The sequence below is a fragment of the Pseudonaja textilis genome, chromosome 1 (assembly GCF_049901715.1).
Source record: "Pseudonaja textilis isolate UNSWEBS1 chromosome 1, rPseTex1.2, whole genome shotgun sequence".
NCBI classification, from domain to species: Eukaryota; Metazoa; Chordata; class Lepidosauria; order Squamata; family Elapidae; genus Pseudonaja; species Pseudonaja textilis.
Genome location: NC_141990.1, coordinates 15,910,442 through 15,927,551, shown reverse-complemented (window position 1 = coordinate 15,927,551; position 17,110 = coordinate 15,910,442). Strand labels below are relative to the sequence as shown.

Here is a 17,110-nt window from a genome sequence, read left to right as displayed (position 1 = left end):
CGATTGCTTCTTGTCCTGCCTCAGGTGCTTTGGAGAATAGCTTGACTTCCTCTTCTTTGTGGCAGCCCCTGAGATATTGGAAGACTGCTATCATGTCACCCCTAGTCTTTCTTTTCATTAAATTAGACATACCTAGTTCCTATAACCGTTCTTCATATGTTTTAGCCTCCAGTCCTCTAATTATCCTCAGTCTTCCTTACCTCAGAAACAATGTCAACTAATGTCTTCCTTGGGAGGTCCTTAAGATGGGCATAGTGCTCAGAAAGGCTCTGTAGAAGCTGGACACACTCCAGGAGAGCCTTGGAATCCTAAGGAGATAAAAAAAAAACAGGCTTTATAGTATATCTTGTTGTACCCAGCCAACCCCAATTTATTTAGCAAATAACGATAACACCAGACCTATCACCAGAAGGCAAAAATCACAAAACTGCCTCTCACTTACTTGGCCATCTTATGCAGGGGAATTCAATGGAGAAAGCAATTATGCTTGTAAGAGTTAGCGGTAAAAGGAAACCAGGCATCAAAGAACACAATGGCTGGACACCATTAAAATCTGACACCAGCCAGTGCATAGAAAAACACAAAGAAGCAGTTCAAAAACAGAAAATGTGAAAAGACCTGAAATAATTGTATAACATTACCTTTGACAGGCGGCTGGATTGGAAGAGGGCTAGCACTCCAAAAAAATTTCCGAATAGAGCGTTCCTGAAAAGTTTCTGAAATGACAGGAAGCCAGCACAGCAGGAATGTTGGTTACAAAGTGTTATGAATTGGGGGGGGGGGGAGGAGAGAATGGTCTGACATTTTAACCCAGGTTAAATCACAAATGCTTGGAAGCACCTGACCTTAAGAACATGTCTATTTTTTAAAATGCTCAAATGCTTTAGTTGGTGTTTGTCCAAGACTCTCGATCTACTTTTGACTTCAATAAATACTTTGCAAAATGTGGGGTAAAGGTAGTACTACAATTCCTTGTAGCAAAGGCTGCTGTAACTGTTGGCTAAAGGCCTTAAGGAATCAGTGTGTTCCTTACTTGACGCCTTCTGAAATACACAATACTTCTGCAGATATCTACAATTGCAACAAAAATGAACAGTAAGATTCGACAGCCACACCTTAACCTTTTTCTTGGATTTCACAGATGACCAAAGAACTCTTTAAAAAGGTGCATTTGGTTTAAGATGTTTCTTTTTTCCCCACTTTAAATATTGTTTTATTTATTGGATAAACAGACAATAATAATGTTTGTAATGCTAAAATCCTCCAATCTATCTCCTCTAAAACTAGGAGTCCAATTTTTGATATATCACATCATGTAGTTCTGATCTTGGAACCATTCTGTTTTTAATAAGCAGACAGCTTTACAAAACAACTTTATGGTCCATTTACAAACACTGTTATAAATTGCTTGTAAATAAGCCTTGTGATTGCCATTATAGTCGTAGATGTTATCCTCTGCCTGACTTGTGACATCTTTTTCCCCCTTTGTAGAGTGGAGAGATTGTAGAGAAAGGGATTGCAAGAAGTAAGCTTTTGCTGTTCTGCTCATTGAAAGCAATAAAGTCCTACCAGCAGCTTGGGTCTATATTGATTAGGAAATGAGAGATACCCTTGTCTTCAGGCAGTGGTGTCCACAGGGTTGGTCAAAAAAGCGAAGATTTTTAATGTGCATTGTATGCACCTCACTGTATGCAAATAAGAGGGGGGACTTCAACTACATGGTTCCCCTGCCCATTGGTTTAAGATGTTTCTGAGAGGTGTTACTTCTACTACTTTTTGTGGGTTGAATAAAACAATACTTTAAAATGGTAGGTTTCATTTTAAAACATCTGAAAAGAGCGCCAAAGAATTTCCAGCAAAGGGAGACAAATTATGGCAAGCCACACTGCACAGCAATATAACTATAAAAATTGAAGACCATAAACAATGTTCTGCTAGACTGGACCCAGCAGTCTATTCTCGTAGTGGCCAACCAACTGCTCAAGGAAGCTGGCTAGTCTCTCAGCAAATGGCCATTAGAGAAGGTACAATTTCCCTCGAAACTAAGAGCCACTGATCTCCTCAACCACCGTGAATTGGTACAACCCTTCAAACTGGTGATCATTCTGTGGCCAATAAGCAAACTTAGGTCTTGTTAGATTAGATAATTGATTCCCCAAGTTTTGAAAACTTTTTTTTACAAAGCTTCTACAAATTTGGGCTTCTCCTCAAACTCACTGTCATGGCAGAGATAGGTTAAGTGGAATGGTCACAGTCTCTGCATCTGTTTGTAGATGACTCACTGAACCTAAAATCGGAAGTGCCATGTCAGCCTATTTTTTTCAATTATTATCATCTTTTTAACTTCAGTAAGCCTCCCTGACACTTCGGTGAATGAACATTCTTAAAAACTTAACATATAATTAAAATCATAAACAAATCAACAGTCTCACCTTCTTCACTCTACTGAGATCATATTTTTCCTTAATTTGTTGCAGAACTGCCAAGAGACTCTGCTCCTCAAAAACTTGCAATACCTTTGAGAGAAAAATAATTATAAGTTACTCTTTTATAAGAGGATTATATGTAGTTTAAGTATGGTTGTGCTAGAAGATTCCTCTTTACTCTTTCTGTTACATATAAAACCCCCGACCCTAAAACCCAAAATGTGTTCAGTTACAAGTACATTGTTACAATCTTTTTGGAAACAGGAAGATCTGCCCGGGGCTAGGCAACAAGTAAATAAGATAAGGGTCTTCCTCTCAAGGTAAAGCCCAGCAGTGAAACAAGATAAGACACCGAGGCACAAAAAACAAGGCGTGGCACGTTCTGTGCAGGGCTATAAATATATTGTTTGAATATGGAATTTTGCTCTTCTTGTACCCAATCCACTTTGGAAGGGACTTGAAGGCCCGTTTGCAAATGCTTATTTTCTTTAATAAACCTTTGAATTATGAACCAGACCTGTTTTTGTATTGTGAGAATTAATTCGGGTCTTACGTCTCACACCTTGGAAAGAAAAAAATTTAAAAGAGAGAAAATTGCAGAACATTCAGAATAAGTTAAAGGGCCACTCTTGAAAGGCCAAGCTATTTTTTGATTCCTACTCCTGACCTGTGCCAAATCTGTGATTACATTTATAGTTCCCATTTTTGGGTAAAAAGATTTCTTTTCTTCTAAAAGTTCTGTCTGGACTACATATCACTAGACTACGGCAAGCATCTGGCTTGGTAATTTGTTGGCTGGATGAGTGAATCATGGTTGACTGAAAATGTCTCTGGACAGCAGAGATGACAACTGTTGTGAAGAATAAAGAATTAAACTTTGGAGAACAAGAGAACGAGAGATCTCCACAAGCACTCTGAATGACACCTCCTCACAAGGGAACTGTAAAACAGCGATGTCCCCTGGTTTTGAGCACCAGAAGCCAAAGGAGATGACATCACTGGAGACTTTAATAAGGACACAATGCCAGCTAAACTCACTTTCCAATCAAATTTGAAAAGGTTCAATTGAACCTTTATATATGGCTATTAGAGACTTCAAAACAGAAGCTTAATTTGACACCTGATGAGTTTTATCTTCTTTGGATTTAAGGAATTCTAAACAGATGTTCAAGAGTTTAAGGAAAAGGAAAAAAAAGATTTTTAATACGTTTTGAATGGCCTGGGAAACCAGAGATTTTTGGAATACTGATTATTTGTGCTGTAGGTTATAAAAAAACCAATACATAATTAAATAATATACCTATAGGAGATGGAATGGAACTAAACCCATATTAGGAACCGAGGCTTAATGAAGTTTGCAAATGGACACTAGAGGGAACTAAAGGAGCAGGCAAAAAAAAGTTAAAATGGCTAAGCCTAGTTATAACTTTTACTTGTTTCAAAGAATCCTTCAAAAATGGACTAAGATATTAATAACTAATCTCAAAAATAATGCAAATTAAAATGGTTAAATGTTCAATGAGATTTTTTTTTTAAAAAAATGACTCATAAACACAGACATTATAGAATTTAAGATATGGAAGACAAAAAACCTGAGCTTATCAAAATGGGAAAACAAAAGACAACATCAAGAAAATTATATGGACATGGAATAGCTATGACAAGAAATCCTGGATGATGCCTTTCTGTGGGATTTTACAAAATAGGTTGGTGAAAACTTTGAAGCCTTTTTTTTGTATAGATTTTTTATTTTTATTTCTTTAAATACATCTTTGTATGAACAGTATGGTTCCAGATCTTTAACATTTTAAAGCAAACATCACAATTACATATTCCAACTATTAACTTTTTTATCTCATTTCATATTACCTATTACCTATTTTTTCATTCAATATTCTCATATGTTACTTTATATCAATCTCTATATTAATATCATCATTTTTAAACATGTTCTTGTAATCATATTTGCAAATTTTATCAAATTATATCATTCAATTAATTATTCCTAAATTCATCTTAATTTATACTATCCAGTATATATTAAAAAGAGGATAAAAACTGAAGCCTATTTTTGAATGTCAATGAAGCGATGAAAGATCAAATCTTACAATGCCATTGAAATGATTTAAAGATCTAAATTGTGAAGAACAAAAGGAAGGAATATAATATTGGACTATTTGATCAGAGGTAAACAATGTGTTTTGCTTCCTGGTAACTCATAATGGACTTTTTGCTGAAACAGGACTGAAAAGAGGATGACTCGTGGATTGTGTATGGATAAAAGTGAGATTTTGGAAATAAGAGGGATTGAAATTTTAAAAGAGGGTAAAAGGTTACTGTAGTAGCTTATGCTCGATGTCATGAAGGTTGGAAGCTTCTTTATTATTCTTTTTGTATCTTTTTGGTTTTCTTTTGTCTTTTCTTTTTCTTTTCCTTGTTCCTTCAGAGATTTTCTATTACTTTTCTTTCTCCTTCTCATTTAAATTATATTAACTTTTACTATGTTTACTAAAAATGTTGATAAAATTATATATAATGTGTGTGTATGTGAGAGAGAAAGAGAGAGAGAGAGAGTGCATGCATTTTCTTCACTGCGGAACACCAACCTGTGCTAATGCCAAGCTGAATCCTGGACGGGCCACTTCTCGAGTTGCTCCCAATCCGTCAATCAAACGCTTCAATGTATACTTTAAAAACTCATCATCCTAAAAGAAATTGCAAAGACATCCAAAGGGAATGAAGTGGGAGTCATTACCAACTCACATCCTACAAACTTCGGTGTTACCTTTTCACATCTGCTATTTGTATTTTATTGCATTATTTTTAGTAGCAATTGGGCTGAATATTTCAAATAAAAAAGAATATAAACTCTGAAATTAAGAAATATTATTTTATTTTTATTGTGGCTTGATGGAAGTCACACTTGGCATCAAAGTAAATGGGATTAGATGCCATAGCAAATTCCAATATTATATTACAACAGACGTTCTACAGACTGAAGTTATTTTAACGTTACAGAATAAATTGGCATAGAAACTGGGTTTACTAACCATGCTACGTCCTAATAGCTTCTTGGCTTTTAATATGCTACAACTCATCCAATCCAATTGTATTCAATATATCAAGCAACCCAGGCAGTAGGGAGATTTATGTACAAGATCAAAAGATTCTATTTTAATACTAAAAACAAGTTTCACAAATGCTGCATTGCAGTGACTTAGTTTTCCATTGCTTCTCCCCAGTAACATTTGCAAAATATGGGTAGTAATGAAAGATCCAGAGGAAGAATTCAATTAAGCTTTTTTAAATCACATAATTCTTTATTTTTTTCAATACAAAAGTATTGGAAATAAATTGTGTAAACAGGGTCAGATCTCCAGCTGTTTTTCTGTCAGTGCAATCACTCCAAAAACTGAAGAGAACATGTTGGGTATATGGATACACCAACCAGGTTTGGGTTGAATAAATATGTAAACCTAGGATTAAAGTGTTTTGTAGCTTTAAGCACAAGAAACTGCAATGTCATTGTGGGTGCGGTTGCAGGCAGTAATATAGGTAGGAAGGGAAACGTAATAGACCCTGCTTCTGGATGCAACTGTCTGAGTCCGGCTTCTGGATGCACCTGGTTCTGTTCCTGGTCTGCTGCCTGCTGTGTTTTGGAACGTCTATCTGCTTACTCTGGATGGCTACTGTGCCAGATACCATTTCAACTGAACACAAGGACTGTTTGTTTGGTGAGCTGAGGATTCAGCGTTGTCTTTGAGAGAAAGGTATCGAGAGGAGAAGATTTACAAGCAGATAAGGACATTGTATTTACTGTTAATGGACTTGATAACTGGATAGATATACTGGATGCTGACATATGGACTGAATGACTATTCTTAATCTCTGTGTGAATTAAATATCTATTTAAAAACCACAAACAGTGTTTTTGTCTCCAGTGTGTGTATACTCTTGGGCCCACTCTCTCTCTCATTTGCCTGCCTGGCTTGACTGCTGCTGCATACTCTGCTTGGGGGTTTATCCCCAAACACTAACAGAACAGTCCAGTTGTGGTAACAGTTGAGGATAGAAATTTAGCAAAGAAACTTTTGGACTTGGGCTGGAACTGGCTAGGGCAAACTCAAGACCTGCGGGCCAGATCCAGCCCACAGGATGCTTAGATCTGGCCTGCATAGCTGACCTGGAAACAGCAAAGGACTGGCCTGTGGTGACTGCCAGTGAAAATGGAGCTCATTTTTGCTGGCAGAGGGTTTCAGAAGGCCTTGCAGCCAAAAACAGAACTTGGGAGCCTGTTTTCGCTGACAAGAGTGCTTGGGCCACCACAGGCGCCCCCGACACAAGTGACGTTGAGCTGGCCATGCCCATCCTGCCCCCCCGAGGTCAAATACAATCCTGATGCAGCCCTCAATAAAATCAAGTTTGACACCCCTGGGCTAAGGAAAGAAAAAGCATTCTATAAAAATTCCCCAATGCGCCCTTATGGGAGAGGTAATTAGGCAGTGGCTCAGTTACAATAAAGGTAAAGGTTTCCCTCGCACATACGTGCTAGTCATTTCCAGCTCTAGGGGGTGGTGCTTATCTCCGTTACAAAGCCAAAGAGCCAGCGCTGTCCGAAGAAGTCTACAGGGTCATGTGGCCGGCATGACTAAACACTGAAGGCACACGGAGTGCTGTTACATTCCCAGCAAAGTGGTCCCTATTTTTCTACTTGTATTTTTTACATGCTTTCAAACTGCTAGGTTGGCAGAAGCTAGCACAAATAACGGGAGCTCACTCCATTATGTAGGGCTAGGTATTCGAACCACCAAACTGCCGACCTTTTGATCGACAAGCTCAGCATCTTAGCCACTGAGCCACTGCTATATATAGTCATAATATAATATTGTATTATAATATTATAATATACAGTTATATATTGTAACCATATATATATATATATTTACAATACCTATACTGTAAATCTCCCTCCTTCCTGGTCATGTAACTCAGGGCAGATGTTATGCATCCTACCCAGTACTTCTTTGTACACACAAATATACAAACACCAATATGTGTAACACAAGGAGGCAGTGCCCACACACAAACACCCACAAGAGGCAACACATTACTTTGCTAAACAGGAAAAACAGAAAATTATTGTCACTACTAGTACAGGTATCCTCGACTTACAAACATTTGTTTAGTGACCATTTGAAATTATGAGCCACGGTGGCGCAGTGGTTAGAGTGCAGTACTGCAGGCTACTTCTGCTGACTGCTGACTGCCTACAATTTGGCAGTTCAAATCCCACCAGGCTCAAGGTTGACTCAGCCTTCCATTCTTCCAAGGTGGGTAAAATGAACAGCCAGATTGTTGGGGGCAATAGGCTGACTCTATAAACTTAAGAGAGGTTGTAAAGCACTGTGAAGTGGCATAAAAGTCTAAGTGCTATTGCTACAATGGAACTAAAAAAGGGGGACTTATGACCAGGTTTTACACTTAGGATCACTGCAGCTTCCCCATGGTTGCATGATCTAAATTCCAAGCTCTTTGCAACTGACATGTATTGATCATCATCATTGTCCCAGGCCATGCAATCACCATCTGGAACCTTTCCGGTCATCTTCCCACAAGCAAAGTCAATGGGGAGATTTGCTTAATGAACGCATGATTCATTGCAGTGAATCACTTAACAACTGTGGCAAGAAAGGTCACAAAATGGGACAAAACTCATTTAACAACTGCCATGTCTTTGGGCTCAACTGTAATCATAATTTGAGGACTACCTGTAAATAGTTTAGCACAGGGGCCCCCAACTCCAGATCCATGAACCGGCACTGGTCCACGGTATGCCAGAAACCGGGCCATGCAAACAAATGAAGCCCCATCCGTGGGATGCAGGCAGCATGAGAAACGATGCTCCTCTGGTCCACAGAAAAAACTCTCAGCATGGAACTAGTCCCTGATGCCCAAAAGATTGAGGGTCACTGGTTTAGAAAGAACCCCAGAAGCTAGACATAAACTTTTTAAAAGCCAGCATTACAAAATTAAAATAAATGAAAGCACAAACCAGAAAAAAAGAGAAAAAATAGTAAAAATGTATAACTTATGAATGCAGAATTGTTAACATAGATATAATTGAAAAGTTATAGAGATTAATTACCAACATCTAATATATTTATCTAAAATGACATTTGTGTAGAAAGGAAGCAATATACCAGGAAAAACTGATATACAACTGATATATGATGTCTGAATTTGAGTAAACTTCATCTTTACTATGAGAGTTTTCAAACACTTTTGTCACTGATTGAACTCTTGTGTCAAAACAATTTCACACACTTTAAAATGCCTTTGATCTTGTGACAACATATGCAATGTTTGGCAATGACAAATCTGGCTGCTAACAAGAGATCTTGAATCTTATGTTTTAATTGCTGTAGAACGTAAAGACAATAATCCTACTGTGAGATTCATCTTAAACAGGTTTTCTACGCTTTTTCCATCAAAAACTTTTGAACAAAAACTAATTGGGCACTACCACCAAAGATAAAACAAGCATTTTGTTTATATCCTTATCACCCTAATTTAAATAGATTTGATTTCTAAAGTAGTGCTGTAATTCCCAAATGAATTGTTTTTGTTGTCATTTCTTGATACACAGCGAAATGGATTATAAGGAATGATATACTATGAAGTGTTTCAGAGAGATTCAATGTACAAAACCAAATTATGTTCATAATATTTTAAAGGTTTTCTAAAATCTTTTGTAATTGATATGAATGCATTATATGAAATGGATGAAACTATTATTAAACTAGGTGCACCAATTCTCCAATATTTTTTAATGAGCTCAGATGAACTGAGATGACCTATAAGATTCTTTTAAAAAGCATATTAGGTTCAGTTGAAAAGGAGTTGGATCTTTTTTCTATTCTTTTATCATAACCTAATTAGTAATATAATTATAAAGTTATCACCACTGTACAATAACATTCAGGGCTAGTAACTTTATTCCCTGTAATTAGGTAACTAACTTAATCCTCTATCCTCCATTCCTTAAACTGAGCAAATTTATTCTCATACCAGAATGATGGATGGCATATAGATTAGAAACCAACCATATTTCCATTTTATTGAAAATTTTCTAAGGACAATTTAAAATATTGATTATAAAATGTTTTTTTAAATGAAATTATATAGCTCAGACTGAAAGTGAATTAAGTACCAGTTCAACTAATACAGGTAGTCCTCATCTCATCTTAAAACAGTTCATTCAGTGATTGTTTGAAGTCACGGAATTGAAAAAATGAGTTTTTAACACTTACAATCATTACAGCATCTCCATGATCAAGTGATCAAAATTCAGGTGCTTGGAAACTGACTCATATTTACAACGGTTGCAATGTCCCGGAGTCATGTGATCACCTTTTACGACCTTTTAACAAGCAAAAGCAATGGGGGAAACTAGATTCACTTAACAACTATGTTACTAACAAGAACTGCAGTGATTCGCTTAACAACAATGGCAAAAAAGTCACAAAAGGGGCAAAACTCAATTAACAAATGTTTCACTTAGCAACTAAAATTTTTGGCTCAACTATGGACATTAAGTCAAGGATTACCTGTACCACAATCCGTTTTTAATCTTCCTGATCACATGAATTGTCTGAATGAAACAAAAAATTTAAAAAAAAAAATATTTTTCAAAATTTGATATTGCTAGACCTTCCTTTTTGATGGGCTACTTATCTGATTCTAGGATTGATATAAGGGTGCACTGAAAATAACAATGTTCTTTATATTTATTAAACTACCAGCAAGCACTGATCCTAAAAGAGTTTGAAAAAGACGCTTTTTGGAAGGGTGATTTTCCCACTAGATTCATGACAAACTCGCAACAGAACACCCTATATCACTAGACTTGAAATTTGGGGCTTGGACAATCTTGACCTATGCCGCCTATGGTTGGACTTAAGCGTAGTACACATTATCTGCTACAATGTCCTACCAGTCAATGACTACTTTCAACCGCAACAATACAAGAGCACACAGCAGATACAAACTCAATGTTAACAGCTCCAAACTTAATTGCAGAAAGTATGACTTCAGCAACAGAGTGGTCAATGCCTGGAATGCACTACCTGACTCTGTTGTTACATCCTCAAACCCCCACTCCTTTAACCTCGAACTATCCACTATTGACCTCACCCCATTACTAAGAGGGACGTGCATAAGTGCACCATACATGCCTCCCATCCCTGTCCTATTGTCCACTTTTAATCGTACCTATTTTCTGTATTCTTACTCATGGTTATACTTATACCTATTATTTTGTAAGCAACTGACAAATCAAAATAAATAAAATAAAAATAAAAATAATCATGAAGAAGAAAAAATCCCATAGTAGCTTCGAAGCAAAATGAGCGGCAAATACATGTAATAGTCAAAGGTACCAGAATAGCAAGGGGTGGGGGGAGGAAATCCAAGTATTAATCTACTCTCTGCCAGAAGAGTTCCCTGGGGTGGTTTATTTCAGGGACCCTCAACCCCCCAAGAGCTGATGTGGGGCAATGGTGAAGGTGCTGGACTAAGAGTAGGGAAAGCCAGGTTGTAGCCCACTCTCAGCCATTACAGTTCCCAGGAGGACTTGGGGCCAATTGCGTTCTCTCAGCCCATCTATCTTACAGGGTTGCTGTTGTGGGGATAAACAGGAGAGAGTGGTATACGTGAGCATGATAGTATAGTGGCGGAGGGGAAGAATTGAAAGAATAGATTCGGATAGTGTATGTCAACCTTGGCAACTTTTAAGTATTTAGAATTCAACTCCCAGAACTCCCCAGCTAGCTAGGAGCTGAAATTCAAATATCCTAAAGTTGACAGATCACTGCCTCAGGGATAGATCGATATGGAAAAAATATTACCTATATCATCATTAGGAACCAAAAACGATTTGATGGCATATCAATCAGCTATATCAGTGGTGTCAAACTCGATTTCATTGAGGGCTTCCTCAGGATTGTTTTTGAGCTGAGTGGGCATGGCCAGCTCAGTGTCACTTGTGTTGGGGGCACCTGTGGTGGTCCAAGCATTCTGCCAGAGTAAATGGGCTCCCGAGCTCCATTTCGCCTGTGATGGCCTCATGCAACCCTCTTGCCAGTGAAAACGGAGCTCGGGAGGGCTTCTGTTTTTCTGGCAGAAGAGTCCTTGGTACCTTGAGTTTGACACCCCTGAGCTATATGCTACCCATATGCTATCCTGTACAAAAGTCTGTAGAGATTCTCAGTCATCCAGATCATGGTTCCGATGATGTAGAGCTATTCCACACCACCGACAATACTGCTACACTTCAGAAAGACCTCGACTATGTATCAGAATGGTCAAACAAATGGCAACTTCAAATCTCAACAAATAAATGCTTTGTCTTACATATTGGCAAAAAAATCAGAAAATAAAATACAGGCTGAATAGTCAAGACCTGGTTGATGATCCAAACTCTGTCAAGGATCTTGGAGTAATCTCTAATGATCTAAGTGCTAGAGCCTCCTGTAACATAGCCAAAAAGGCATAAGAGTTGTTAATCTAATCCTAGGTAGCTTTTTCTCTGGTAATATCACATTACTAACTAGGGCATACAAAACATTTGCTAGACTTGAATACAGCTCATCAGTCTGGAACGCACATTACGTATCTGATATTAATAGAGTTGAGAAAGTCCAGAAATATTTCACAAGAAGAGTTCTCCACTCCTTGCAGAATACCTTATGCCACCAGATTTGAAATTCTAGACCTAGAAAATCTAGAACTACACCACCTTCAGTCCGATCTAAGTATGGTATATAAAATCATACATTGCAATGTCCTGTCAATGAATACTACAGCTTCAACCATAACAACACAAGAGCAAGCAATAGATACAAACTCAAGGTTAATCGCACCAAACTTGACTGCAGGAAATATGACTTCAGCAACAGAGTGGTCAATGTCTGGAATACTCTACCTGACTCTGTGGTTTCTTCCCCAAACCCCAAAAACTTTAACCTTAGGCTACTATTGACCTCACCCCTTTCCTAAGAGGCCTAGCATCGTAGGGAAAGGAATCTAAGGCGGCTCCGGAGGCAGAGGAGTGAAGAATTCACTACAACCGCCCGCACTTCCCGCAGGATCAACGCCTACTACGCCTTACTTTCTTGTTTTCCTGCAAGTAGTTCAGCAACCCCTCCGTGGCCTTCAACCGGATCGCCTGATCGGGCTTGGCGATGTCCCAGAAATAGTCCAGAAACTGCCGACTCTGACCCAGAAGCCTGCCCGGCTGCGAGATCGAGGCCGAAACGAGGCGTCCCACCGCCTGCCCGCTCTTCGGGCTGCCATCTCCAGCCATGCTGGTCGCAAAGGCTGCACGTGGAAAAGCCCCCGTGATGCACCGGAGGAAGCACGTGGAAACCTCCCCTTCCGGGTTCAGAAAAAAAAAAAAGTTGCATCCCGCCTCCTTCCCACGTACCGAAGTGGAAATCCTCGCTGGGTGGTGAGATTGGCATCAAGGAGTCTGATCTTTGGCCTCCGTTTCACCTTTCCCCAATCCGTATTCTCCAGATCTTGGGAACTTCAACTCCTGTGATCCTCAGCCGGTGGTTACTTCGAGAAACGGACGTTTAGCGGTTGTTTAGTCCAACGTTTTTAAGTTGTGTGGACTTCAACTCCCATAACTCCCCAGCCAATGGGAATTGAAGTCCACACATTTTTTAAAGGCTCTGAGATTGAGACGCGGTGGGTTAAGGGAATTTGCACAGATCCCAATAGTGCAATAAAAACCTTGGCTGCTTTTGGTTGTAGGAGCTGGATTTACAAGACACAAGGATGATAAACCAGCTATCTCGTTTTGTTAGCTCAAGTTAGATATGTAAATGCTTGTAGTTATGATTGATATTATTATCAAGGTTGACTCACCCTTCCATCCTTCCGAGGTGAGTAAAATGAGGACCCAAATTGTTGGGGGCAATAGGCTGACTCTGTAAACAGCTTAGAGAGAGCTGTAAAAGCATAATGAAGCGATATATTCCTCTAAATGCTATTGCTATGATTGGTTACGCAGACAGATGTTTAGACTGGTTTTAGGATTTTTATCCACCTATGGTGCTCTCTGAGTTTGGTTGGGTTTTTGTTTTGTTTTTTTGAGACATTTTATTACCTGACTAGGTAATATCAGTTCCTGAGTGATGGTGATTTTGATGTTTTGGGATCGAACAAGAATAGGATTGTTCCTATTGGTATTATTATTCATCCTAGTGATGTTATCTTTGTTTCCTTTTGCCAGTCATTCTACTTGCAGGTCTTTTTGTGATTTTCTCCAGATTAGGATGACATTTGTCCCCAAGGTGTTTTTCAAAAGGCAGCTGGACTTTGGGCTTTTTTCCCCTTGGAAATGTTTCATTTCTCATCCAAGAAGCTTCTTCAGTACCTTGCTGATCTGAGCAATGACTGATATAGGTTTCTGTACACTGTGTCTCACATATTCTTAATGGGAGAGACACTCTTCATCTGGGCTTCTCTGATGAGGCCTGTCCAGTATGATGAACATGGATAGCTCTCATCCTCCTCAGAACATGCAAACCCCACAAGGTAATGCCTATTATTATCAAATTGTTTTCATTCTAACTTTTTATATTTAATTCAAGGCAACAAACTTACCCACTACTCCTTCCTCTTCCTATTTTTCCCCGCAACAAACCTGTAAGATGGGTTGGACTGAGTCAGAGGGACTGGACCTAAGTCAGGGGTCTTCAAACTTGACAGCTTTAAGATTTGTGGACTTCAACTTCCAGAATTCCTCCTCCAGTCATATTAGCTCAGGAATTCTGGGAGTTGAAGTCCACAAGTCTTAAACTTGCCAAGTTTGAAAACCCTTGCCCTAAGGCATCCAACAAGCATTCATACCACCCGGAACTGTCTTCTGGTTTCCAGGCTGTTTCAGTTTTTTATTTATAGATATGCCTGGTTGTTATTAGAGAAAATCAAAAAAACTATTGAAGGAGTTAAAAGCTGTGAATAAAATCAAAAGGAGAAAGAATGAAAGGTCCCCAATTCTTTATTTAGAGTAGATGGCTAATAAAAATGTCTCAAGGATGCTTTCATGTCAACCCTTCTTCAAAAAGCTCAAAAATCTGTCTTATACAAATAGTTGTTATACAACTTATTAAGCATGATGCGTGAGACAAACATGCTTTGCAATTTGTGTAAGCATTTTAGGGTGTTGGTATATAGGTGAATTCACAAACTAGTTTATTAAATAAACCATGATTAAGCAAGCCATCACCAGCACAGTGTGGCTCATACCTGAGGCACATATAGGATTTCCTCCATAGACAAGATCAAAACAGCTGCTATATTTCAGCAACAGTGCAGATCTTTTGATTCAACATGTTTGCAGTGCAATACATTAAGATTAGTGTCTATGGAGATTATCAGTCATCCAGGTCATGTTTGTTCCAAAGGTGCTTTTTCACGAGACAACTGGACTTACTTCGTTTTTTCCTTGAAGACATCTCACTTCTCATCCAAGAAGCTTCTTCAGCTTCTTGAACTTGAATTGAAGAAGCTTCTTGGATGAGAAGCAAAATGTCTTTAATGAAAAACAAAGGAAGCCCAGATGACTCTTGAAAAAGCACTTTTGGGACAGCTTTGTTTAGGGTGCATAGCAGATGGCTGAACATATAAGATGAAAGGCTGAGTGTCAAAGCTCTTCTCAAAAACCCACCTAATCTTCACAACCAACCTTGTCTCTTTGGGACAGTGACTTGATAATTCATGCTGCAACCTGCTATCTCCCAGGAAGTGTGCCTTACCTGATATTCACTGCCTAATTCCAGGATGTGAGATAAAGCCAATTAAAAGAATAAAAAGCAAACTCAAAATAATTTATATAATAGGATGTTTTGGCCATATAGCATAGAAGTATGATCTAGAGAATTTAGAGCTTTGCTTCTTAGGAAACAGACCAATTTCATAGAATCATAGGGTCAGAATGAACCATTGGAGTCTTCTAGAGAATGGAGAATACATTGACATCTTCTTCCTTCAATTACTACCATAATGTCCTCTCTGAGCCTTCTGTTTATTAAGCTAAACATACCTCTTAGCCATTCATCAATTGATTCAGCCTCATGAATCAGCCTCAAGACCCCATAATAAAGGACAAGCTGTGTGTGTGTGTGTGTGTGTGTGTGTGTGTGTGTGTGCGCGTGCATGCACGTGTGTGTATTCAACCTCTTAAATTTTGTTAAGTATTAAAACAAGCAAACATTCACTGCTGAAAAAGATAAATTATACAATAGTACAGCTGGCAACTTAAGTAAAAAAATACATTTAAAAGGAAATTCAGTGCTCCAATCAGACTATAAATTGGTGCTACTCTGCTCTAAATGAGTGTTTATTGCCTCAAAGCCTCTATATAAAAGAGGTAGGATAGATTCAAATTAACAAATTGATTACTGAGAAGATTCTATAGAAATACTGTATGATGAATACAGTCTGAAGAATGGGTGAAGACTAAAGTTTAAACACTCAACTTTGTAATGTGTAAAACAAAATTCAAGGCAAATTTCAAGCAGATGCTTCACCTATATTGACAGAAATAATTTACAGTAGTAATTTTTGAAGCATTTATGTGAATTTTCTCTGGATTCCTGCAAATTCTAGACTGTAATCAGAGGCTTGTCCCTAGTTCTGCCTTTTTTCATAAAAGGATAAAATATTTTATGTTTCCTTCACAGAGAGAAGGGTTGGGATATCTGTGCAGGTAGTCATCAACTAGCAGACTAGCTTCCAATTTATTCATCTATTTTACTTCAAAGAATATTTAGAAAAAGGTGCAATAAAAATCATTTATGAATGGTATATAAGTAGTCTTTGACTTATGACCACAATTGAGGCCAAAATTTCTGTTGCTAAGTGAGACAGTTAAGTGAGTTTTGCTCCATTTTACAACCTTGTCACAGTTGTTTAGTGAATCACTGCAGTTGTTAAGTTGGAATAGAATAGAATAGAATAGAATAGAATAGAATAGAATAGAATAGAATAGAATAGAATAGAATACTTTATTGGCCAAGTGTGATTGGACACACAAGGAATTTGTCTTGGTGCAAATACTCGCAGTGTACATCAAAGAAAAGATACATTTGTCAAGAGTCAAGAATCATAAGGTACAATACTTAATGATAGTCATAGGGATAAGCAATCAAATCATACTAGGAAACAGTCAATATAAACCGTAAGGATACAAGTAACAAAGTTACAGTCATACAGTCACAAGTGGGAGGGGATGGGTGATAAGGAGTGATGAGAAGATTAACAGTAATAGTAGTGCAGACTTTGTAATAGTTGAACCGTGTTGAGGGAATTATTTGTTTAGCAGAGTGATGGCTTTCAGGGAAAAACTGTCCTAATATCTAGTTGTTCTAGTAACACACTTGTTAAGTGAATGAGGCTTCCCCATCACAAAAGGTGATCACATGACTCCAGGACACTGCATAAATATGAGTCAGTTGCCAAGCATCTGAATTTTGATCACGTGACCATGGGGATGCTGCAGCAATCATAAGTGTGAAAAACAGTCACAAGTCACTTTTTTTCAGTGCCATTGTAACTTTGAATGGTCACTAAATGAACCATTTTAAGCCCAGGACTACCTGTGTGTATGCCAAAGA

The 17,110-nt window shown here is 38.2% G+C and overlaps 1 protein-coding gene across 2 annotated transcripts in view; it reads right to left on the bottom strand.

The window, feature by feature from the left end:
- The window catches only part of MYBBP1A (MYB binding protein 1a), a 78,202-nt gene extending 65,353 nt beyond the window's left edge, over positions 1-12,849 (bottom strand). For both annotated transcript variants that reach the window (XM_026708519.2, XM_087926572.1), the window contains exons 1-5: positions 12,595-12,849; positions 5,033-5,131; positions 2,433-2,516; positions 642-716; positions 201-308 (exon numbers count right to left, since the gene is read on the bottom strand). In XM_026708519.2, the coding sequence (XP_026564304.1) occupies positions 201-308; positions 642-716; positions 2,433-2,516; positions 5,033-5,131; positions 12,595-12,789 (561 nt within the window). In that variant the 5' untranslated portion in view covers positions 12,790-12,849. The remainder of the gene's footprint in view (positions 1-200; positions 309-641; positions 717-2,432; positions 2,517-5,032; positions 5,132-12,594) is intronic.
- Positions 12,850-17,110: the final 4,261 nt, after the last annotated feature.